The sequence below is a fragment of the Taeniopygia guttata genome, chromosome 1A, assembly GCF_048771995.1.
Source record: "Taeniopygia guttata chromosome 1A, bTaeGut7.mat, whole genome shotgun sequence".
Taxonomy (NCBI): Eukaryota; Metazoa; Chordata; class Aves; order Passeriformes; family Estrildidae; genus Taeniopygia; species Taeniopygia guttata.
The window spans coordinates 11,689,633-11,713,840 of record NC_133025.1 but is presented as its reverse complement, the minus strand read 5'-3'; the positions used below and the strand labels follow the sequence as shown (position 1 = coordinate 11,713,840).

Below are 24,208 nucleotides of genomic sequence, written 5' to 3'. Positions count from 1 at the left end.
ACAGAAGAACAGTATGGAAAAGTCTGTCCAAAACAGAGGTCAAAAATGTGTCTTCTTCTTAAAACTGACTGTATGGATTAATGTTCATCCACCTCTGGTCTTTGTCTTTTCCTTGCAGTTCATTAAATCCTACAAAGAATAAACTGAAATGGGAGACAGATACACCAGTCCAACTCACAAAATATGAAAATTACTACATGCCATTTACGCTCCAAATACAGATATATATATATATGTCTTTTTATATAATGTAGCTTTTAAGTATTTCACTTCCAGGTAATACCCTCAATAAGGAGTTTTGATGAAAATGATCATTATAAACCTCTCAGTCTCAGAGTTTAAATTGAAAGCTAACATTCATTAACTTGAACTCCTTAATGCTACTCAATTAAAGTCTCAACAGCTTTGTGAATCAATAAGGTTGCATTTCCATATGGCTGCCTAACCCGTCTTTAGACATATATTATGCCCTGTAATAGATCAGTTGAGAAATATAGAGTATTTTAAAAGTTAGTTTCTTATTAAAGTGTCTTTAGCTTCACTTGAAAGAACACAGTGTTCTGGGATAATAATAATAATATTAATAATATTAATAGTAATTTCAAATATTATAAAGTGAAACCATAAGCATTTAGAAGACTAAGAAGTTGTCTCTTGTGACTATCACTGTCTGCATGCTGGAGATGCTTTAGACTCATCACCTAAAGCAGTGATTGACAGGAGTGGTCTTTCTGGTCTATACATTGTGACACAAAAGCTTTTGGTCAGTGTCAGCTTGCTGCTGACCCCAACAGAAAAAAGGGATGACAAAGTTTATTTCAGCAAACTGCTCATTAGTGCCTCCAGTTCTGCCTTGTTCCCTTAGGATGGGAGGAATTACAGATGGCTGAAATATGGTACCTCAGCAGCTCTCACTTACAGATCTCCCCTCAGAGCCATCAGTGGGCACCTCATAAACTGTGGAATTTGGCAAGTGCCATGTGTAGTGTGGGATTAAATCCTGATTTGTTTCAGGTATTATTGCAAAGACACATGTAGAACGACATGCACTGGCTCTATACTATGACTGTGCAATAAAAAATCCTCTGTAAACAGCAGCACAGTGCATTATTTCAACAATCAGTATTGGTGAAAGTGAGACTGAATCACAAATGTTTCAATTGGTAAAAGAAAAGTATTACCTTTTCCTACCAAGTTTCTTCTCATATATTGAGAAGACAAACCCAAACAGAACCAAGCAGCTTATTATACCATCTTTTTCCATTTATTTGATATGTCTCAACACTAAGGAGCAAATGAATTCTGTGTGTGTACAGTATGTTAGCTTAATACAAATCATTTAAAAGTTGTGAGAGGCAAAGGAATTTCAGATGAAAGCAGTACTTTACCTGGTTTGCTGTGCCTACAAGGACAGGGCTTAGTACCAGAGAGATGCTTTTGTAGATAGACACCTTTGGTAACCCAGGTTTAACACTCAAAGGCACTGTCTCCAGCACTCTGTCACAACACGAGCACTGCCTTTATTGTGTACAAGTGAATGAATATACACAGTTGGGAATACAATAAGAAAATCAAAGAATGTTAAGTTGTGAAGAATACTTGCTCTGGCAAACTGAGATGAAAATGTCGCTCAGATACATAGACAAAGCTGAGCCAAACCAGTGTTGGCAACAGACTCTAAAACCAGAGGCATTATTTATTTGTTAAAAGATGCTGTTTTTCTACCCCATTTAGAGTGGAATAGACAAACCAGCTTGACCATGAAAAACTTTAGGCTGAAAAATGCTGTATAGGGGCATACTTTCCTATGAGTTCTAACACAGTTTAGAAGCCTTTGGATCAATTGAGTGGGCTACAATGCTCCTTCCCAAAGACTTGGAATTCTGTGGAGTCCATTGTCTGCCAACAGGCCACTGAAAACTGCTTTTAAAAAATAATGTTCTTTTCTATCCCACTAGGGGAGTAAAACACTGGAAAGGATCCCTGGTTCATCAAGTCTAGCTTCCTGTTATTAAAAACCTCTGCAAGCAAACAGCACACAGACCTTACCAGTAAAGACACAGGCAAGGAAGACCCTGGCAACTGAGCTTGTTTGTGGCCTTTGTCACTAGGTCACCCACCTTGCAGTAATATCAAAGTACCAAAATATCAAAGTATCTCCAGTGACTGACTGGTACACAAACCTGCATGCTGTTTCAGCTTTCATGGTGGGTGTGATACGACTGCACTGATCATGTTTCCACTGCTCTGGAGACAGCTACACCATAGGTTCCTGAACTTACATCTCTGAAAGTGGACCTGACTTCTAACCCTGGTTTATGTGCTTAACTGATGCATGAAATAAGACAGACCTATTGCAAGGCTCTCCAATAATATTCATCTTTCAGTCCAGATTCTTCTAGTAGAATTGCTTAGCTGCTTTCTAGCCATTTGTCTTTACATTTCATGCTAAGCACTGTCTTTTCCAGGCTAACATGGAAGTATTACAATTATAACTGGCATTTTGGAAAATGGAAAGTATAGATTAATTAAGCACATACCACTTGTTCGGTGTAAAAAAATCAGTTACCAGGTTAGTCTGTCCAACCAACTTTTGCTAAACTCCCTTTGCATAGCTCTCATTTATCTCTATATTGGCAGTTAGTCTTTGATCAGAAACATGTTCTAAAGCCTTGCTGCTGCTGAGATCCTTTTTTCCTTGTTTTTGAAAAACAAGTAAGTTGTTCACTAATTTGTGCTTTTTCATAGGAGCACATTTGATAGATTTACTAAAATCCCCTATGATTTTGTGGCAGCAGTTTCAATATTCCTGAATATACATTGATTAAGTATTCTTACCCATTTAAATGATTACATTTCATCTGATATTCCTCTAGTGCTTGCTTCTCCAGGACTCTTGTACTTTTTGTTCCTCACAAGGGATTTTCAGATAGACTAAATTTTGTGTTTTCTTACTGGAACAGATTTTCAGTTGATCATACAGAGAAAATTACCTGTACTTACAGAAAATGACACTCCTGTGCCTTGCAATATACTACAAACTGTTGGTTAATATAACTTCATTATGGAAAATGTGTCTTTTTGTTTTCTCTTGCTAACCTAGATTAGCACCTTGTGGTTCATGCCAAGTAAGAAGTAATGAATAGGCTTGCAGACAAGCCACTACTGAATTAACACTGTCTTTTCCTTCCAGTCAGCTTAATGTACCTTAATGACTTGTCTCCTTCCAGTTTTACTGAGAGTTTCACCTTAAAGTCAGTATTTTTGCTCATGTAATATGGGTACCCTCTGCCAGAATGACAATGCTCCCTGTCCTTCCTTGCCTCTCTACACATTTATATTAGAAAAAAAACTTTAACTTTGCCTGATAGTAACTTAATGCTCTTTTTTTTTTACAGTGGTTTTACCACTTTTTTTCTTCTTTTTGTATGAAGGAAAACTTTTTTAACAGTTCATTTGGCCTGGAAGAAAAAAAAAAAAATCACACCAATCCACTTTGCTGGGCTATAAAACCAGCTGGGTCCCCCATGAATTTGAGAATGGTATTGGACAAGCTGTGATCTGATCATTGCTGCACAGTGAGGACGGTAAAGAGCGTTGGGAAATTCTTCCTGGTTCCTGAGTGATGGGGGATTTGCTTTAAATGTAATGGTACCAGAATAGATTGTTACTGAACAATATGAGATCTCACGGGTGAAGATGTGATTATGGACCCCCAGCTGCCCTTCTGCCCTGCACTCATCTGAATCTCTGTGTGGGGACAACACACTGAGATGCATGCACGCAGCTGTTTCTTAAAGGTTGAGAAAATATACACCTGAAAATGCTCAATTAATTTTCTGTGTGAGACACATTGAACAAGTGCTATGTGATTTTACAGTGATAAACCTGGTATTTGGGATGATCCTATAAATGTTGATATAAAATTTTTATTAAATCTCTTCTATATTGTAATTAAAGGAAAGATGAAGTGCTTTGCTGTAATAATTTTACAGTCTTTCTGGGTGTATTCAGCTACCTACTGAAAAGAAAAACTAATTTGGACTCCTTTGCTGAAGATGGCTAAGATTTTTGTTTCATACAATTATAAATTGTAAATTGGGATCGACACAAAACTACAATAACTTCATCTGAGTTTCAGATACTCTTGAAAGATGTGAAAATCTTGAAAACAGTCATGGATCTGCTGCTCTGCAATGCAAGTAGCTTTTTTAAAAAGCATACATATTCTCTCTTGATATTTATAGAGAGGAATGCTGGCAAATAAAAAATTCAGTACGAAAATCATCAAAGAAAAGAAAAAAGAACTGGTATGCTGACAGAGTAATTCAATGTATAAACCCTACTGTGTTATGCAAAACCAGTCCAATGTTATATTTAATTTAAGATCTCTGTCCAGCTTGTGTAGGACTAAAAAAACTTTGATAGGATTGTCAAAACAGCCTTTTTTTTTTTTTTTTTGGTATGGGATGCCTGTTTTAACTCAGCATGATAACACCGGGAAATCAAATATTGATGTTTTTTAAAAAAGTCCATTGCCATTTTATAAGATCAGTGTTGACTCAAACACCCCAAAAATCTCTTGATTTTGAAAGCTTTTTCTTTTAATTTTTACAGCACAAAATATAAGTATGAGAGCAAGGAATTAGTGATAGAATTAAGACAGAATTAAATTCAGATATAAAAAAATTATTTGGCTTAGATTTGGGCATGAGCTCTAGAGATACACTTTTATGCTAAAGAGTGAACACTAATATGAAAGTACACATAAAACACAGTAAAACATAAACAAAAACTGTCTGAAGAAAAATAAATACCTTTCCTTGCTCAAAATGCAAATCTATCATAAGAAGATTTGGCATAAGCATTCTACAACCCCACAAAGATCATACACAACAAAATGGTGACTGGGCAGTCATGACTGTCCATCATCTTGAGAAATGATTAAAAAAAAGAAGAATAGCTAAAACATAAAATGAAGGACAACTAGTTTACAGAAAACAAAGGCTGAAGAATACTTGCCAGAGGAATCCGCTCGAAAACCAGTCCTGGGCAGCACTTGTTCTGAATAGGAAAATGGGGAATTAAAGGTGAAATACATTTCTCAAGTTATTTAAAGATGCAGCATCAATTTCTCTGCTATGTTTTGAATTATTAAAATGCATTTTCTATTTTTTCTTGAAATTTTGTTTTCTCCTCCCCTCCTTCTTTACTTTCCATGTGGTACATGTACATATTCCTGCTAGATTGAGACCTCCCTGGCCATTTCTCTGCAAAGGGAGAAAGATGGTGACGTGGTAATGTTTCTCTAACACAATGTATGTTCTGATGAAGATAAAATTTTTAGTTTGTTTAAAACTGTGAAAAATAGTGACAATATTTGTGCTTATTCAAGTACAGCAATAAAAGGGGAAGTTTAATGGTGTGTTTGGATGACTTGAACTCAGATGGCTTGACCCTTGCTTTTATACAACTCCATTGCAAAGTCTCTTTTATCATCAAGATGAGGAAGATTTTTCCAGAAAGATGTATGTTGCCAATAAGAAAACTGATTGTAGATGAAGGGAAATGAATGTAAATCCCTTTAACGTACTTTACATGCAGGTAGTTTCAAAGTATTTGTATTTCACTATATGAAGTGCAGCAATTAACTGTCTTGTTCTCATATAAAACTACTTTGCTTGCATTAGAGGAATCTGGATGAGTCCACAGCTGAATTTGGTCATGGTTCTTTTGCTAATTTTGAAATATTCTCAACAAGAATTTCTGTTTTATTATTTTGGCAGCACCCAGAGTGAATTGCAAAACATTCCAAGCCAAAGGGGATTTCTACTGGCCTATACACAACAAAAGGGCAAATCAGGTATCCCCTTTATGTGACTCTAAACATGAATATCATGCCATGCATGTTTCATACTCTAAAGGAGGTAAGGTCTTTCACAACAGCATTTGTAGAACAGTAATGCAACCTACGAGTATTTATCATCTTCCTAAGACAGAAGGGTGTGGTAAAAGACATAATACAGCATTGCTTCTGTGGGAAGCTTTGAAAGAGTTTAGACTAAAGCCACCTGCCTTCTGGTGGACTGCCTCCTAAAGGCAGCATAGGCTCCAATGGCAGCAGCTGAGTGAATTAGAGCTCTCTTGAGATAAAACTGAACTGGTTGTTGGAGGGCAAAGGTATTTTCCAAAAGGCGGCTCCCAAGAATGGAGATGTCTTAAAAATTTTTAACAAGGATATTTAGATAACAGCCTTGACCTGTCTAAATCCAGGTCAACTGAATGAGGACATCAGTTTGGATTGGTGCTCCTGTTGCATTTCTGTTTACTGTCTATGTTGAGTTGTGTCATGTGGGCAATGCTGTTTGACTTTAGAGGTGGCTGCATGCCTTTACTTTGATGGTTAAAGGAGACAATTCCTTCATGCACTACAGATTTTGTACAGTGGTTTGGGAGGCATGTTATCTAGATGTAAAATATTGCACCAGCACAGCTCTTGAAAACCAAAATCTTTGAAACTGATGCTGATCCACTGCAAACTTGGAGAAATGATTTTTTTATTCACAGGCTTTCAAGATTTTAATAGAACTCTTAAAAGAGACAAAATTATTTTAATGTAGAGAAAGCAATTTCATCTTGATAGTCTTAATAAACTTTTAGGTCTGAAGGTACACAAGCTTTTTCTCTTGGTCACTTAGCTAGAATTGCTCTTTGGAGCTGCTGTAAGATTGGTTCATTCTGTTTCCCTTTCTACTTGCAGTCACTCTAATATCACCCAGAACTGGCCTCAAGCAGCAAAGTGAAGGAATCACCACCATTCTCAAACTGTGACCGATTAGGGAACAACTTGCTGTGTTGAGACAGACAGCCACATATTTTAAGTAAGTTAGCAGTGTCCTTTTTTGGGAACTTATTTGTGGTCAAGCCAAAGTGCCTGTCAATGAGGTGGTTTCCTTCAAAGCTAACCTCATGAAGTCTGATATGGCTTTTGTTCCTTTGCCTTGCAGAACTCCATGTAGATTATCACAGTGCTAATCATCTTGTAATCAACCATTCAGCACCTAGCATGTGCTTCCACTGTAGTTTAGGAATTCACACACATGAAAATGGGAACTGTGCTATGCTGAAGATGCTGAGCCAAGCCCTAAAGTTTTTAAATGTCTGATCACCAGAAGGATAAACCTAGGTGCAGATTTGTGGTTTTGGTAACCCTAGCAAAGCAATGTTCATATTAAGAAGAATCTGCTGTCAGCAGTATGGATCTCTGTGCAGTACATGTAATTGTGATAATGTCACTGACACTTTGGAAAGCAAATATATTCTCAAAATAGCTGTGCTCATGAGACAAGCAAACTGTTAGCAAATACTAGAAAACTTCAAAGAACCTTTAACAGAGGGGAAGGGACTGAATTAGCACTGTCTCCATCTGTCAAATGCAGGCATAAGTAGTTTTTTTTCAAAACTCACCTAATTCTGTTCTCAGAGACCCTACAGAAAAGCAACTTCCAACAGAGGAGGAAGGACTTTTTAATAAAAAGGACCAGCTGGGCCTGGTCCTCAGCTGAGCAGAATGCATGTCATTTGTGCACATCCTGGTGCCTTCTATCTGCTAAGGATAAATTGAGCTGGTGCTTTTACCAGAATACTGTGAGACTCTAGTGATCTTTGTTTTATAGAAATCTGTTAATTAGGTTTATAGGAAACTATCATTACACAAGGCAATTTGCAACTTTCCATTTTAATATGTTAGATATCCTGCCTCCACCTCATAGAAAATAAGGTAGAAGAATGAAATTTTGGAGAGGTCAGGACAAAGAGACAAGTCTACCCAACACTGGCACCAGGAAGAGGCATTCATAATGCTGAAAGTTTTAAAATGATGACATAAGATTTCTGTATTCTCCCTATGATGCCTTTTTGGTTGAACTTCTGCAGCTGCATTGCCATGAGTATTTGTAGTCTTTCATGTGAAATAGGAATGAAGTGCTTACAAAGTAGCGCTTGAAGGTATTATAAAATACTTGTTAAATTCACTGATTTAATTATTAGTTCAGCTAACCTGTCCTAGAAACAAGAATCAGGAAAGTAAAACTAAGAAATCTTTTGAACTGCTGTTTGTATATATTAAAAAAAATCTCCACCATGGTGATGACTCCCTGTGCTCTGGAGAATGGGGATGCAGTTGTGCATTTTGAGAAGTCTTGCCATACATCAAGATTTGAGGGTTGAAAATAGATTCCTTCCACCCAAACCATTCTATGGCAATCATTCTATGATTCTATGCATACCAGATGAATGCAAAGTCAAGATTAACTTTGCTATTACAAGATAGAACAGTAAAAATCTTGCATACCTGCCTTCTTGTTTAGTCTAAAATAAATTACCCTAATAGATTTATTTCATTTTCACTCATTCATTTTAAACTGAAAACTGTAAAATATTTGTGAAAACAGGCAAGCAATAAACAAGACCTGGGACATAATCCTGATTTATATGAAATCAATGGTGAAAATAGCAGGATTCTTTGCTGCCAAGATACAGCCACAGGAGCCAAATTCACCCACAGCATGACACATGGGTATTTTTATTTACACCAATGGAGCCATTGGTATTCTCTGGAAAAAGAATTATGCTGATATTTGATAATATTTTTTCTATATTCTGCTGTTTTCTGGATCAGTCTTTGTTGAATGCTAAATACATGGAACAAAACTAGCACAAGGCAACATCTGTATTTCAGCATCTCTGTACTAGCCATGCTTCAAGTAAATAGGAGTTTCACGAGTGAGAACGAGTGTGATTATGCTGCAATGTCCTTTCCAAAGCTTTACAAGCAGCAGTTTGCCACAGCTCATAGGCAATGCAGCACACACTTGTGCCATGCACCTGTGGCCCACTCCCCTATGCCTACAAGTCAGTTCTCTTAAATTTTTACTTTGACTCTTAAGTACTTTGCAGATCAAAATCTATTTGTATACCTTTTTGTAAAGTGTAAATTGTTAAAGAGAAAGAAATACTGCATCTTCAACACTGCCATCAGCTGTAAAACTGGCACTTCATATTAGCAGAGGTCATTAGGGACCTACTTTGCAATCCAGCAATCAAAATAATTTTACTTCCATGGTACTCTGATGATTATACACTCATAATTCCATTTGAAAGTGCTTTTGGTTTCACTGTCAGTTCATATAAGCAACAAATCCATTTTGTCATGGTGAGTAATTCTTGCTGCAGTAATGAACAATACAAAACCATTTGCCATTAGTCTGCTAAATTTCCTCTCCTTTTATTGTATATCATCTTTTATTAAAAAGGGTTATATTAATTTAATAATATAAGTTCTTAGACCATCTCCAAGCTGTTGCTTAGGGTAGCAATAGATGCAAGGAAAACACCAACACAGACTGTTTGGAAATTGCTTTGAGAAATTCTCTTCCTATTGACATAAAGGGCACTAACTGGTGAACAGAAATATTGAAAGATATGGTAAACTGAGTGCATGGAAGATTTGAAAATAGAACCTGATTTTTTAGTTTACAGTCCCAAACCCTTCACCTATACAAAACCCCCTTTATATAATACTTCAGAATATTATGTATTTAGTACTATCATACTTCTGCATATATATGCAACTGTGCACAGATGTGTATGCACAGATATGTTAAAGCACCGTAACTAAAATGTGGTTTATTTTTAAACTAAAAATGAGCAAAAATAGGAAAAAATGTTAGAGGCAAATTTTCTTTTGTCAGGAAAACACTATCTGAAAAAAAAGTGGGAGTACTAATTATGTGAGAAATTTCCTTCAATTTTTAATATTTTCAATCTTTAATTTTTAACTGTAGCTCTTTAGCCAACAAGCACTGGCAGGGAAATTCTGCTTAGCTGTAGACTATGCCATAAAACCCCTCAGGTGGTCATGCATTCAGTGCTAGACATAATATTTTTTTTTTATATTCCATGAGTATCGAATTTAGGAAACTCTGATTGCCTTAGTATTTTTCTGCAAGACTGGTATTTTTGTGGTTACACATTATGGATGAGTATAATGCTGTCTGACAAATCTTTCCTACTTTAATGCATATCTGTGCTGAAAACCTGGAGTGATGTTCCAGAAGAAACGTAGCCCGTGAATATGAATTGAAGTGTTTGTCTGTGACCCTTACAGAAAGGTATCTATAAGTCTACCAAAGAATATACCTTATTATGTGGAGGCTAATTATTCAAACACATTTGCGATTTACGTACTTCACAGATGCTGGTGAACTTTGCTTTTTAGTTATTTTCCAATTTTTTAAAATCTCTATCAGTAAAAATAATGCATTGCATAAAACAGCTGATAGATTTGAAAGGGACTTGAGAAATTCAAAGTACTGTTGTCAGAGGAGAAAATAACATGGGAGATTTTGAAGAAAGTAACCTTTGTTCTTCCAGCTAAAGGTGGAACTGTAATTGTTCAGATTTCACTTTTAATGAGAGCTTATCACTGGCTTATCTCATTCTTCCTACTGGCATTTCTGTGTCACATAATCAGCCTTGGCTACCCCACTAATGGAAGGACAAATGTAACCCAATCAACATAAAAAATGTTTAATTTTGCCTCTTTCCTTAGAGGAACATAAACTCAAATTTCTATTATAACTAGAGAAATATTATGGCATTATGATTCCCAACAGCTTTTTGACTCCTGGTTGACTAACGTCTGCCTACCGGGGTGTCTGAACAAAGTTTTTATAAACTGTGGATTTACAATAAACAGAGTTCAATATAAAATATAAGACACAATAAGGAGAATTTATAAATAAAAAAATTAAAATTCAGGTGAATGAGGTCTAATGATAACTCAAGGGCTCCAGTTACAACTGTAATAATCTGGTGCATATGAAGTCATAATTTTTTCATTAATCGGAAATTCCTGATCTGATATTCCATTTTCTACCTTCTGTACCTAAACTGGTCATCAGGAGAGTCACACTTCTACTTACAATTGAATAGTTTCCATAAGAAAAAAGGAGATAAAGGTTTTGCTTTGAATTAATAGTAGAACAGAATAAATGAAAAAGTATCCAGTTGAGAAAATTATGTCACAGCAGAAAGTTAGGTATCTTCATCATGCAGAATAAATAAGAAGAGATGGGGGAAGAGAGTAAACAAAAAATACCTGAAACTCAAACGAAAAAAAAAAACCCAAACAAAAAAACCCCAAACCAAACAAAAAAAAAACCAAACCAAACCAAACCAAACCAAAAAAAAAAAACCAAACCCCCAAAACCAAACCAAAAACCAGAGAGACAAAGTAAAGAAAGTAAGCATGAACAAATTTCCCATCTTTGCTCTTAAGCAGTTGTTTTAGATGATGTGGTAGTCCTCCTCAGTGGAAACCCCTTATGTTCCTTTATTTACTTGGAGCTTTGAGCATAAGTGATAGGTGACAGCAGAGGTGGGTGACAGCTAAGACAGAAGAGCTGACAGGTTAACAGCTGACTCATGACAAATAATTTTCAAAGGTACTATGACTTCCAAAATAGAGTTGCACTCTGTTTTTGTACTAATGCATCATTTGATGGCCTCTATGAAACTATTTCCCATACAGAAGTGGTAGTGCTTTGCAATTCATATGTAACCATTACAAACTGAAATCTTCCCATCACACAGGGTCTTGCAGGTTCTTCAAGTCCCTTAAGTAGAAAAACATTTCTGTAGAATGAAAATCATAGTTTCTCATTGAGACTTCCTGCTTGCAACCCTGTTCTTGCTACCATTAGGTAGGGATGAGATAGAGGCAACACATTGGTCTCATTCTTGCCCTGCTTTGAGTCATGTTCCTTGTGCTCCTCACTGAACTACCTTGTTTTTCATAACTTGCTTCACTCCCTCTCTGACTGGGAAGCAGGAGGCCTTGGTGAGTGTTGAGTGTGGGGAAACCCTATGATAAAGGCTCTGTAGAAATTCAGAGCTATAGAAGTACAAAAATCAACTGTTTAGTAACACAGTCTCACAGTGAGAGAAACAAAAATTTAGCACTATCTCTTTATTTTTGAATTTTCCAGGTCATGATTGTTCACTTCTCTGCCCTATTTTTAGAAGATGAAGATGAAAAGAAGGTCTTGCCAGGAGATAAGACAAACTTGCTTTGAGATAAATACTTAAAAAACTGAAATAGTTGAACTTTTCCTGTGCACTTTTAGGGCATGTTCTTCCCAAAGATTACCAACCTGACACTGCCATATGGAAGGAAACAGTGTTGTCTTGAAACTCTCCCTCCTATATACTCAAGTTAGATGAGAATTACTCGACTCAGTAATGGGTTTCCTTCCTGCTGTTCCCAGCTTCAGGAAGCAGGACAACTACGTGGTGCTAAGGCTTGACAAATTAAATTTGCTAAAATGTGTGCTTATGGAATTAATGAAAAAAAAAATGTCAGGGAGAATAGAGATCTTCTGAGGCAGCTATTTATAAATAAGGGATATGAATGTAGACAAGATCTGGCTGGAAACTGGTCGAATCAAATCTTAGAGAAAATGTTGAGGGGATAGTGGAGAAAGAAGATAAGAAATTTAAGTTTCCAGGATTAACTGAAAGATGGGACACTGATCAAAACTGAGGATAAAGTTACTGCAGTCTTGCTTTTCATCTCTTTCTTGTTTTGGGCCTAGCAGCTTCACTGTTTTTAATTATTTGCTTTTCTAGGCAGCTAGCTGGAAACATCTCACATACAGTTTCCAGTTGCCTTTTGGACAGAACTCAAATGCAATTATACATTAAAACACAGATGCTCTTAGATGCTCTTCCTATTGTAAAGCATATACAACACAGTAGATCATATAAGTAAAAGACAAGAGTTCATGCTGGTCAAAGAAGTACTCAGAAAACTTGAAGAAAGCACCCATGAATACTGATTGATGTAATATATCCTGTAATGTAGTATATAAACTTCTGGCAGGTAAGCTAATCTTTGTAGTTGACATCAGATCTATATTCCCACAGTTTCATGAAGGGTACACATGGATCAAGTGTAGATTTGGGACCAGGCTGAAAGAAAATGCCATATAAATATTTATGTCATATATCCATATGGCATTTATAATATTTTCCTAATTGTCTCACAAAGATATTTGTTTCAATGTAGGAAGTCTGCACTCTTGGCCTAATGACTTTAACTACAGAAGATGGTTCTGACTGTTGAGTGGAAAGATTTTTGTTAAACTACATAACTTCTAAAAGTAATTGATATGGGAAATGATTATTTGCAAAGGGTTTTCTGTTTGTTAGACCTCTATACAAAGCTAAGAGTTTTTTCAGTAGAGGTGCCGAACTACATAAAATAATTTCTAACTATGGAATGAATTCTTTTCCTTTTGATTTATCATATAGCCAATTCTATCACTTTGGGGAATAATATTGCAGTTCAAGCAAATGTTTTTTATTTATATACTAGTCTAGCCCTTAATGCACAAGAGAAAGTGAAAGAGGGGAGATGTCTGAAAACTATTTCCAATCTTTGCTCAAAACTAGTCCTACGTCTTTCAAACCTATTTGGCCTATTCCACACAGTATCCTGATCCATACTTCAGTGAGATTTAAAATTTCAAAAATTATAGTCTCTTTTTTGTACATCGTCTTGGGAATACCAGCCAACATGGACTACATGGTGTTTGTAAATATACTAGAAAGTTTAGTTTCTATGCCTAACAGTTTATAATTGAAGAGTAAATACTTTTTAACAGGGGTCTAAGTAAGATCTCAAATCCATATTTAGGGCAAGTAAGATACCTGATATTCCTCAAAAAAGTCAGCAATTTATTTAAGTACATAGAGTTAAATAAAACATCAACAACCGTCTCCCTCAAAAAAAAAAAATCTGTATTATGGAAAGTGAGTTTTAGGGTGACAATCTATATTGAAAAGTGTTCTCTTAATAGGATCAGTGTGGCAGAAAATGGTGGCACTGGGCACAGTGGCAAAGAACTGAGGAATATGACATGCAGCTTTGAGAATAGATCAGGTTTTACTTGGAGTTGATGTAAAATGAACTCTGGTGTTCCTCCAGAATATCCATTCTTGTGGGGACTGGGAATACCAAAGCCAAAGAGGAGATGCTGATGCTGCAACTGATGTATAGGCCAAGGCAAGTAAGAATGGCATTAACCCAGTGTTTGGGACCATAATGTATTTCCTTCAGACTATCCCTTTGCATGCTGAAGAAATGTGAATATTCCAGGTCTCTGGGCCTAATGAATATTAATGGACTGGTCTGAATCAGCTCCAATATTTTATGTGTCATTTATAGCATGGTCTATAGGCTCAAGTGTTCCACAGAATTAATTGAAAAGTGGCATATGCAAGCAATGGCAGTGGAAGCTTTGGAATGGAAGCTTTCAGTAAAAATGTAAATTAAAAAATAATTTAAAAATTTTATCTTAAGTCCAAATGCTGAAGACAATTTAGAACAATATTTTTAGCTAAAGTGTTCTTTACAAAAAGAGTAAATAAGTCTAAGCCCTTTTATTCTTACTGTCAAAAATATGGGCTATATTTTCAAAAACATGAGAAATTAAATCAAGACGAGCATCTCAATGGGTCAGTACTGTTTTGTATAGACCTTCAAATAGTACTTCATGTTATGGGTTACTTTCTAACTACCAAGGGCAATGTGAAAACTTATTAAAGATGTTTTTATAAAAACAAATACATTTGAAATTTCTTAAAAAAAATGTCACTTTGAAGTGAAAGTAGGTGAAACTCTTTTTTTTTTTTTATTGATAAATTCCCATCTTCATTTTGGTTGACTATGAAGGAAAAAAAACCACAGTAAAATGTGGTGGGACATATACTGTGCTTCACCAAGGACATAACAGTCAAACTGGGAAGATTAAAAATAAAGGAAAAAACACCTATGAAAGTCAAATATGAGAATCTACGTAAGATCTAAGAAAATATGCAAGTGTACAGTTTTTGAAACATTTACAATAGCCTCTATTTACTGGAAAGAAATGTAGTTTCTTTAAACTACAAAAGATAATTACAGAAAATCATGTAAACAGTGACACATTCAAAGGCAAAATTTCAAATACCAAATGGCCAGCAGGGTTAAGAGAGCTTTCACTTACGCCTACTTTCATAAATAGCTCTTGATTTCTCATACAGCTCATACGGGTCAGGTTTTCGTGGATCAAAGGCCTCTGTTGAATCAGGAAATGAACTCCTGTGAAGAGTGGGTGGATAGGGAATATTCTGTGGCATAGCTGGAGCAGACACACTTGTTTGAGGGCTGCCTTGATTCTCCCATCGTTCCATCATCTGGAATAAAAACATAGAGAGAATAAAAATGAAGTTTTGCAAAAACTGTGGCTTCCACAATGAGATCAAAGGCAGTGATTTTTGTTGAGGATGTTTTTTGTAAAATTATTAAATCTATTTGCTGCCTTTTGAATGAAAGGTGTGTGTTGTGCTGTTTATAAAGTGACTTGGTTAAATTTACTTCTTAATTTGTTGCTCATGGCAAGATGCAACCTTTCTCAGGTAAGATTAGGTCCAGCATTACCTCTGAAGCATGTGGATTGCCTCTTACAGAATGTGCTGAGCTACTGGAAATTATTTGCTAAAGGTAGAAATTGCTAAAGGTAGAATCTGCGAGTTTGTAAAGACACAATTTTTAGATTCATCAAAATACATAACATACATGAAGGTAGTGCTTAACAAAAAAGGGACAGACTGTGTAGCAAGTGAATGACCTCAATGCTGTATCTTCTGAGAATACATGAAAATAACTAGCTGCCCAGGGAGAATGAGATAACTGTAATTGGGAGCAGAATTTACAGCTCCAGCTGAAGATTAAAAAAAAAAAAATCAAAAGAAAATCAAAACAAATCAAAACCGAAGAGAAAATTATTACAGCATGTATTCAAGCATCTAGTGTTCCAAAAAACCCACTAAAGTGGCATTACACAACCAAGCACAGGATAAGGCTTTCAACTCTTCCAGGCCATTTACAGGAAAGCCTACAACAGCCTATTGTCTATGCATGAAAGACACCTCAGTTCACGCTTTCTTCAAGACTGTCTTTAGCAGTCTTACATGTACATCAAGCTTGAAGATATAATAGGCTGTGCAAAAGAAGGCTTGAGGATCTGCTTTTTTATTTTTTGAAGAAGTTGGCTACTAATCAAATTGCATTAGCAAATTTCTTTGAAGAGGCTAAATTAAACAAAACACAAATGTTTATCTCAGGAAATGAGTACTTAGCTATTCCTATAACCCCTCCTGAGGACAAGGGTGGTAAAGCCTCTGGAACAGTGTGTTCTCACACAGAAACCAACAATGGCAATTACAGAAAAAAAATGCCTCTTGGAAACAAGCGGATCTGTAATTAAATTCCACTGACTTATATTGTTGTATCAGCGAAGTTTTATCAAAGATGATTGCAGGTTTACAGTGAGCTTGCTCTACAAATTCTGTGACTCTCGTTTGTCTTTAGTTCCTTGGTTTCAGAAGGTGTTTGGGTCAGCAGGTAGGCTTTACTCTCTGTTCTGATGATTAATTGCATCACACTTTTTTCACACCAGGTATGTGTGGAATATGGATGTTTTAGTGTCCTCCTGGTGAATATGCTGAATAACTATCCTGCTGCATATCCCAGGTGATCTGACCTTCTTAGGCTCTTAAGAAAAATTGATTATAGATATTGGCCTAATTATTTTACAAAGTATTATCATAACTCAAGATGTGTTCCTGTCAGAATTTCAGCAGTAAGTAGGGCTGGCTCATTCAAAGCTATAAGTATATACATTCTGTGCAATACAATGGGATATGGAAATACCTGAATTTACCTTGGGTACCTTCAGGCACTCCTTGCACCAAGATAAATTTATCTTCTGCAAATAATAGTCCTTTAGGTAAATTAGCCTGTATGGTAAGTCACATGAATAGCACAGCACTACTTCTGACAGCCCTAGAGAAATTACCTCCAGTAGCTACAAACACACATACATTATATAATTGCATTATGGAACTGTAAATTCAAAGGTCTCTAGAAACACACCTGATTATGACCCCTATGTCTAAATAGGAAAGAAGAACTAAGCTCAATTCAAGCTCCTTATGATGAAGGAAATTACCAGAAAAATATCTATAGGCTTTACCTTCCCTTAGGAATCTAAAAGAAGAACACAAGCCAGTGAAACCAAACTATCTTGTCATTATGAAGATGAAAGACATGCCAGGTCATGTTTGTCTAGAAGTGAAAGATGCCTAATTTCTTGGAAAGTTCTGGGGAAATAGATCACTTACCTCTTTCAAAATGTGAAACCGGACAAAATTAAAATACTCAAAGAAAGATTTAAAAAAAGAAGAAAATACAATTATCTTTGATGAGCAAATGTTACCCTGGAGAAAGGACAGGAAACTGAAGATCAATTGACAAAACCCTACTGCGTCCCTCCCATATGTCTAACTCTTGCTTGCTGGTTAGCTCTAAATCTTCAAGTGTGAAGTTCAATCAGCTAAATAAGCAGATAAACAGAAGGGGAATTATATCTCCCAAACCCATATCAACTAATTAAATAGTTGACTAGTGTTCAGTAATGGAAGTTATCAGAAAAGAAAGCACTCTTGAAAGTAAGGACAGTAGTGAGTGCAGGACATCAAATCCAAATTGGGGCAATGGTTTGGTGACATTGCTCATGGTCATTTTGCACTAATATTATACATGATATACAGATATAAGATATACATGATATACATTGGAAAGATCTGTTACTCCAGGTTACTTCGTTTTCCTTTGCTGTCACACAGATACAGGCTGTGCTGAGGTGTTGGGGAGGCTTTCTAAACCTTGGTTCAATCTTATCTTCAGGCCTTGGACATGAGAAATTTATGTCTGACTATTTATCTAGTTAAAAGTGGTGACAAACAGAGGCATTCACACTATCTTAACTTGGTTAATCGTTAGTGAAATCTCTTGCTGAGATTACTCCAAAATAGAGTATCTGTGGGCCTTCAGTCTGCCTGCAGGAACAGCACAAATGGTGCTATATTATTCTGCGAGCCCTGGTTTTCCTCACACCGTTGCATGAAAAATTGCATCAACTCAGGCTGTTTTTCTAGCTCCTGATTATTGGCAAGTTCATTGAACATGAACTACCATACTGCTCATATAATGAAATGTTTCAGAAAATCATCAACAATAAATACACTGATATTTATATATTTGATGTGTACATAGAAAGGCTAAGTATGGACAGGAAGAGGTCTTCCAATATGGATTTTTAACAAGTGAGCACCAAGCTATCTATTTCCTCAATTTTTATCTGAGATTAAGAATTGAACATCCCAGCCATTCAGGATTATTAAACTGGTGCGAGCAAGCCAGCCTTTAATAATCTGATTTATTCTCACAAGTGTCCTGCTACATAGTTAAACAAAGCAACTTTTGCAATACTTATTCCAATATATTGGATACAGACTATCCTTTTACAGCAAAACCACCATAAACTGAAGCAGTCTGACAAAGTTGCATCAGCTGATTAATTGCTATTTGTACTTGACAGGGTAGAAAAATTATTTTGGCAAAATGTAAGCATGCCATGTTCCAATATGAGAATATGTAAAGTTTTTCAGATGAAATGCACTTCCTCAGTAAGAAGGCTCTAAGTCCTTTAAAAGGTATTGCTATTGTTATTCCCATTGCTCTTAGGAATCTTCAGGATCTATTTCCTCTACACACCCTTGTGGAGAATTAAGAATTACTCTGTCTGTAAAATGTCAATTAAAAAGCCAAATTAAAAAAAACCAAACCCAAACAAAAGACAAAACAACCCCCTCTAACAATAAAACAATCCAGACACCCAAAAATAGTAGCTTATGAATTCTTTTTATACTATGAATGTTGTCACAAATTCAAAATATTATATAATGTGGTGTCAGCAGAATAAACACAGTCATTGCTTCCAGTCTTAGAGTGGGAAGTCTTTACACCTTGGGTTTTACTGTCAAAATCACAGAAACACAGGAAAGTAGATTAAAAGGCACCTCAGTTATTTTGCCCAAGCTCTTATTTGAAGTGTGACTATTGCAGCTCTAGATCTCCTAATGTAAGAAAGAATAACAATCTTTCTGAGGATGTTAAACTCAAACCACTTGTAAACCAGAAAAAGTGCATGTTGTTAATTACAAAGAATTCGCCAGCTATAAGACTAGACAGGACTCATTTCTGCTGTCTTCTTCTCCAGACCTCTTATTTTTAAGCCACTACACTTCCGGTTCTTGCCACCTATCTTAACATGATGGTTTTCCTTTTTCCAGACCACTTCTGGCAGAGACTCTGAGTCAACAGATCTTCAGAGCTTATCAGGGAGGCCACCCCTGGTGTTGTGTCACTTGGAGCTGGGGCACTGCTGAGAGGTGTCCCATGAGCTGGGAACAGGATGGGCAGATGAAAGTCTACAGAAATTTGCTTTGCATGACAGCCATCTTATGAACTCAATGCATACAATTTTGAAAGGGAACTTACAGGCTTTGGAGTTTTCCATGGAGAAAAGAAACCTGAAATAAACAAAAAATAATGTTAGCAGTTTTTTTTCTGATGCACAAAGAATGGAGGCTAAGTGGTGTCTACGCTCCCATTCTCATTCAGGTCTGCAGATAATATTGATAGATATGAAAATTCTCTACACACAAGGGGTGGAAACACAAAACACGAGGGATAATTTCTAAGAAAAATAGATAGAAATATATATACATATATATATATATATACACACATACATATATATATATATATATATACATATATATATGTATGCAAGTGGAGCTATTGAGATCATTGCCATACTTAACAAACAGCATGGGATTAGGTTGAAATTAAAAGAACTAATCAAAAGGATTTCCAAATGTCTTGGTGGACATTGGATAAGACACCAAATGACCTGGTATTGATGTGTCAAATGCAGTCGCACCTTTAGGAAGAAGCATTCAGAACATCCCATCAACAAAACCTAATAATACAAGAGATTTTTTTAGAAGAAAAGCCTGAAGAAAAATAACTGTTTTATTAGTCTAGATAAGGTGGCCAAGTCTCAAGAGGATTGCTTATTTTGATATTGTCCTGGATTTGGTCTTAGCAAGAAGTCATGCATGACTACCTCTTTTACACAAGTACTTAGCTCCTTTTCCTTAGTTATTAACCGATTGATAACTTGCTTCAGTGACTCTCCTAAATTTCAACTCTTGTAGCTTACAAATGTTTAAAACTCCAGATATGTCTTTTTCATAAAAGGAAATGGTTTGAAACACTCATTGAAAACACTGTTCCTATCTTATGCAGTAAAATGGTAAAAATCTTTACAAAGTATTAAATAAAAAGAAGCCTTACAAAGAATATTAGCTCATGTTTTTTAAAATACCAGCTTTCAACACAGCTTTCATTAAAAAATTCATTCTCAGTTTAATAGCAAGTTAAAAAAAAAGAAAGTCTGTGGACCTTCCTAGGTAAGATTAAAAGCGAATAACAGAGTTTATTTGTTTTGTCAGAAACAGAAATGGTGCTTAAAGTGAGATATCTAATAGGAGGTCTGCTCTTTCATTCAAAAAATGAATTCAGCTGAAAGAGTAGCACTGACTTCATTATTTCTTTTTTCTAAAGTAAGTCTAAAAAGAAAATTAAAATTATGAGAGCATTAGCATAGTATCTTTCTACAGAAAAATCACAACAGGAATTATATTTGCACATATATTTAAAATTTGTAGAATTCAGTGATAATGAGGTAATTTTTTCGCCCTGATACTTAATTAATTTTGACTGAAATATCTTGCAGTATAAAAGCACTTGAGCCATTTGTAGTGAGACACTGGCTATTTAGTAATGCTGATGTGCTTTATTTTAAAAAAAGGTCTATTGAAAAAAACTAATCCTGGAAAGGTTTATGTTTACTGACTCTACAGGATAAAAACTGCTTTATTAACAAGTGGACAGATTTCTTTCCATCTGCAAACTCAAGCTGAGATAACAGCCATCCTTGATAGATCTGACTTGTACATCACTTTCTTTAATCAGTTTCAGTATTAAGGATTCTGTAGCAGAAACTTATTAAATAACTTATTGCATGGCAGATGGCTACCTTTTTATTACCCACTATTCTTCTGTACTGTTAATAAGAGTGAAAATTAAAAAGTACTTTTCCCCTCTGAGCTAAAGATTAGACTAGAAACTTGCCCAAATCAACTTACTACCCTGATTAGTTGTTCAGAAAATATTGGTAGAGGAAACACTCCTTACCCATTGATAGTGGTGCACCTCCCACAACCTACTGTCATGAAAAATTACTCCTGATTAAATGGAAAGATCTTTTTTCTCTATTTATTTACTATCTCCACCTAAAAATAAGTTTTGCTGGAGATACCATAAAAATTTTACTATCAATTAAAAATATAATAAGTGTTTAAAAATCAAATAAACAATGTCATATACATCAAGTCAAGATTATTTTAAAAAGTCCCTCAATTTAAAAAAAATTCAATTATTCATTTAAACAAAGATAATATAAACCTATATTTAGCTTGGTGATTATGGGCACAGACTGCAACATACAAATGACAACATCTACACTCAAAAAATAAAAGGCAATATTTATTCACACAGCATGAAATTATGTTAAGAAAACTAACAGATATAGGATGCCAGAGAAGTAAAAGATCCAAAGGAAAATAAAAAAAATTGAGATCCATATGTGTTCAAAAGGATGCTATAGAAGCAACCATCTTTAAAGGTAACAAACCTTGGGACTAATAGTAAAATCCATTATTCTGATTTAATTTCATCTGTTACACCTTGACCTCATGTAAAATTACATAATCTCTCACCTCTGTCACAGATTAGGTGCTAGGCTAAAGGGGCGAAGACCTAGTTCCATAAAGGAACTTTACATTACCTCTTTTACATATTTCTTGACAATTTTAATATTGTCTCACATAAGAGCTACATTCACAACTGAACTAAACATCCTTTTCCCAACGTAAACAAAACTGATTTTTATAGAATATATGGCATTATCAGTTATTCAATATAAGACTGATCATGGATAATTGTTGTGTACCAAGCATCCAGAATTATCGCCAGTATTTAAACACGTGCAACAAATGCTGTAAATTCAAGAATTCAAGAGAATATTGCATATGTAGCACACTGCAAGAGAAAATGAAAGTTCAGATTAAGAGACATAAAAGCCAAATGCACTTTCTTGGGCAAGCTGCAACCCTCCTTCTAATTTTCACTTTTAAATAGTACTCTGTATGAGTACAGGAACAAATCCTCTGCATGTAGAAAACTGAACCTTAAAAATCTCACCAGAAAAATATACCTCAATAATGTATATTCAGTGTCCACTCAGCAGTGTTGGCTGTGTGTAGCCACATCTACAGGGCAATGAGAAGTGGACTTTCATTTAGTTTGACCTCACTTCACACCACATTTTCCCTTGAATTTCTGGTGCTCCTTACATGCCATGTGAGCACTCCCCACCAGGGAGAGCGGGATCCCACCTGAATGACAGCCACCAGCAGACTGGCAACAGTTCATATGCAGATACTGATTTATCAACAGGGCTGAAATTTGTTCTCCAAAAAATGCAGCTTTCAACTTATTTTGAGTACTAATACAATACTAATACTGCCCAACCTTCTGATAACTCACATCCAACTAGAAACATATACTGGATAACCTCTTATAATCTCATTCCACTTCCAGGTTTCTGCTTCTCCCTCCCCACACTCCCAGCTCCCTGCTGTCCAACTTGCGATATCTTCAAAAAAACTTGAGTAACTGAAAATATTTTGTACATTTACATATGAACACCTCTCACCTCTGCATCCACATACATGTCTAAAATTTGAAATAGCATAAGTCCACTTAGATTCCACCTGAAAATATTTAATGCAGTTTGTTCTTACCATAAGTGGCTTTTGGCACACCCTTATGCCTTGCAGGCACCCCTACATTGTGTGGTCACCTCACCACAAAAGCTGTAGCCCATTTCTTGAAGATTCCTTTATCTTTTTTATTAACACTCCTTGTAATGACAGGCAGTACAGGTCTGCATCAGTTTTGGAAATGAGAGTGGGGTTACTGGCTTTTGTTAAAGAGCAACCACCACCATTCAGCCAGGTGCTAGCAGGAAAATACTGTGGTTACATGGAAGTGTGCAACAATAAAAATACATAACCTCATATGCTTCTGCAAAATTAGTTGCATTGAGAATGATTTCTTATTCCAGGTTGGCTGTTTAAACTGTAATAAGGTACAGCAGCTGTGCCAACACATATGAACATTTTAATTGTTTAATTTCAAAAAAATAAGCTGAGGTACAGTAACAACCCCATGTCTTCTAAAAACCAGACTTACAGTTTCTCATAAAGCAGTGTTACAAAAATTATTTTTGAGATTACTTTTTAAGTTGTATTTACCACCTTCCAAAATGAGCTTCCCTGGAAATCAGAGCTGTTATGGTTTCTATGTTGTAACTTAACTAAAAAACACTGTGAACTGAAAACAGATTTTGGATTCAAATGTAGCAGGAAGAAAAACTTTTTTCTTTTTTTTTTTTTTTTTTTTTTTTCAGATCAAGGAAAATTCCAGCTTCAGTTTACTGTACTTCTCCTTTTTGATGAAGATATCCTGTAACAAAAGACAAATCACATCACACTCATTGTATCTATTTCCTCTTATAGCCAAATTTAAGTATGCTTTTGTTGTAAAATATTCTTACAGATATCATGTGCTTTACACTTTAGCAAGGATTTACTGTTGAAAAGTTTAGTTTTCTAAAAGCAGCTTATCAGGCAGGACTTAGAGCATTTGCAAGACAGAGTTTTGATTAGTTTCCTTTTCGTGTTTTTGGCAAATTCTGTAAAGTCAGTAGTACAAAACCAGCCCTCGGGTATTAGTCTGCTCCCATGGGGATGATTTGTGCTTCATTTCCATCTTCATTATTTTCACTATTTTGCATTGTTTCCTGGAGAAGTTCTTCATACCCTGTAGAATCGTAAGTAACTAACACAGCTATTGCTAAGTCACAGGATTTTTAACAATGTTCACCTCTGTGGCAGATGTGTATGGATAATTAAACTGAAGCCTGGGAACAGTTTGATTTCTGCAGTGACGGCGTGTGCTGCAGGGAGGAACTCAACAGCAACACAAAGCCTTTTAATCTAAAGC

At 35.7% G+C, this 24,208-nt stretch overlaps 1 protein-coding gene across 13 annotated transcripts in view; it reads right to left on the bottom strand.

Moving 5' to 3' along the window:
* Positions 1 to 24,208, bottom strand: part of MAGI2 (membrane associated guanylate kinase, WW and PDZ domain containing 2) — a 694,323-nt gene that overhangs the window by 70,322 nt on the left and 599,793 nt on the right. For 10 of the 13 annotated variants that reach the window (XM_072919262.1, XM_030263730.4, XM_030263733.4 and 7 more), the window contains 2 exons: positions 19,511 to 19,542; positions 15,111 to 15,300 (listed from right to left, as the gene is read on the bottom strand). In XM_072919262.1, coding sequence (XP_072775363.1) covers positions 15,111 to 15,300; positions 19,511 to 19,542 — 222 coding nt within the window. Of the gene's footprint in view, positions 1 to 5,022; positions 5,065 to 15,110; positions 15,301 to 19,510; positions 19,543 to 24,208 lie in introns of all 13 variants that reach the window. The other 3 variants (XM_012568848.5, XM_030263732.4, XM_030263731.4) reach the window with 2 other exon arrangements.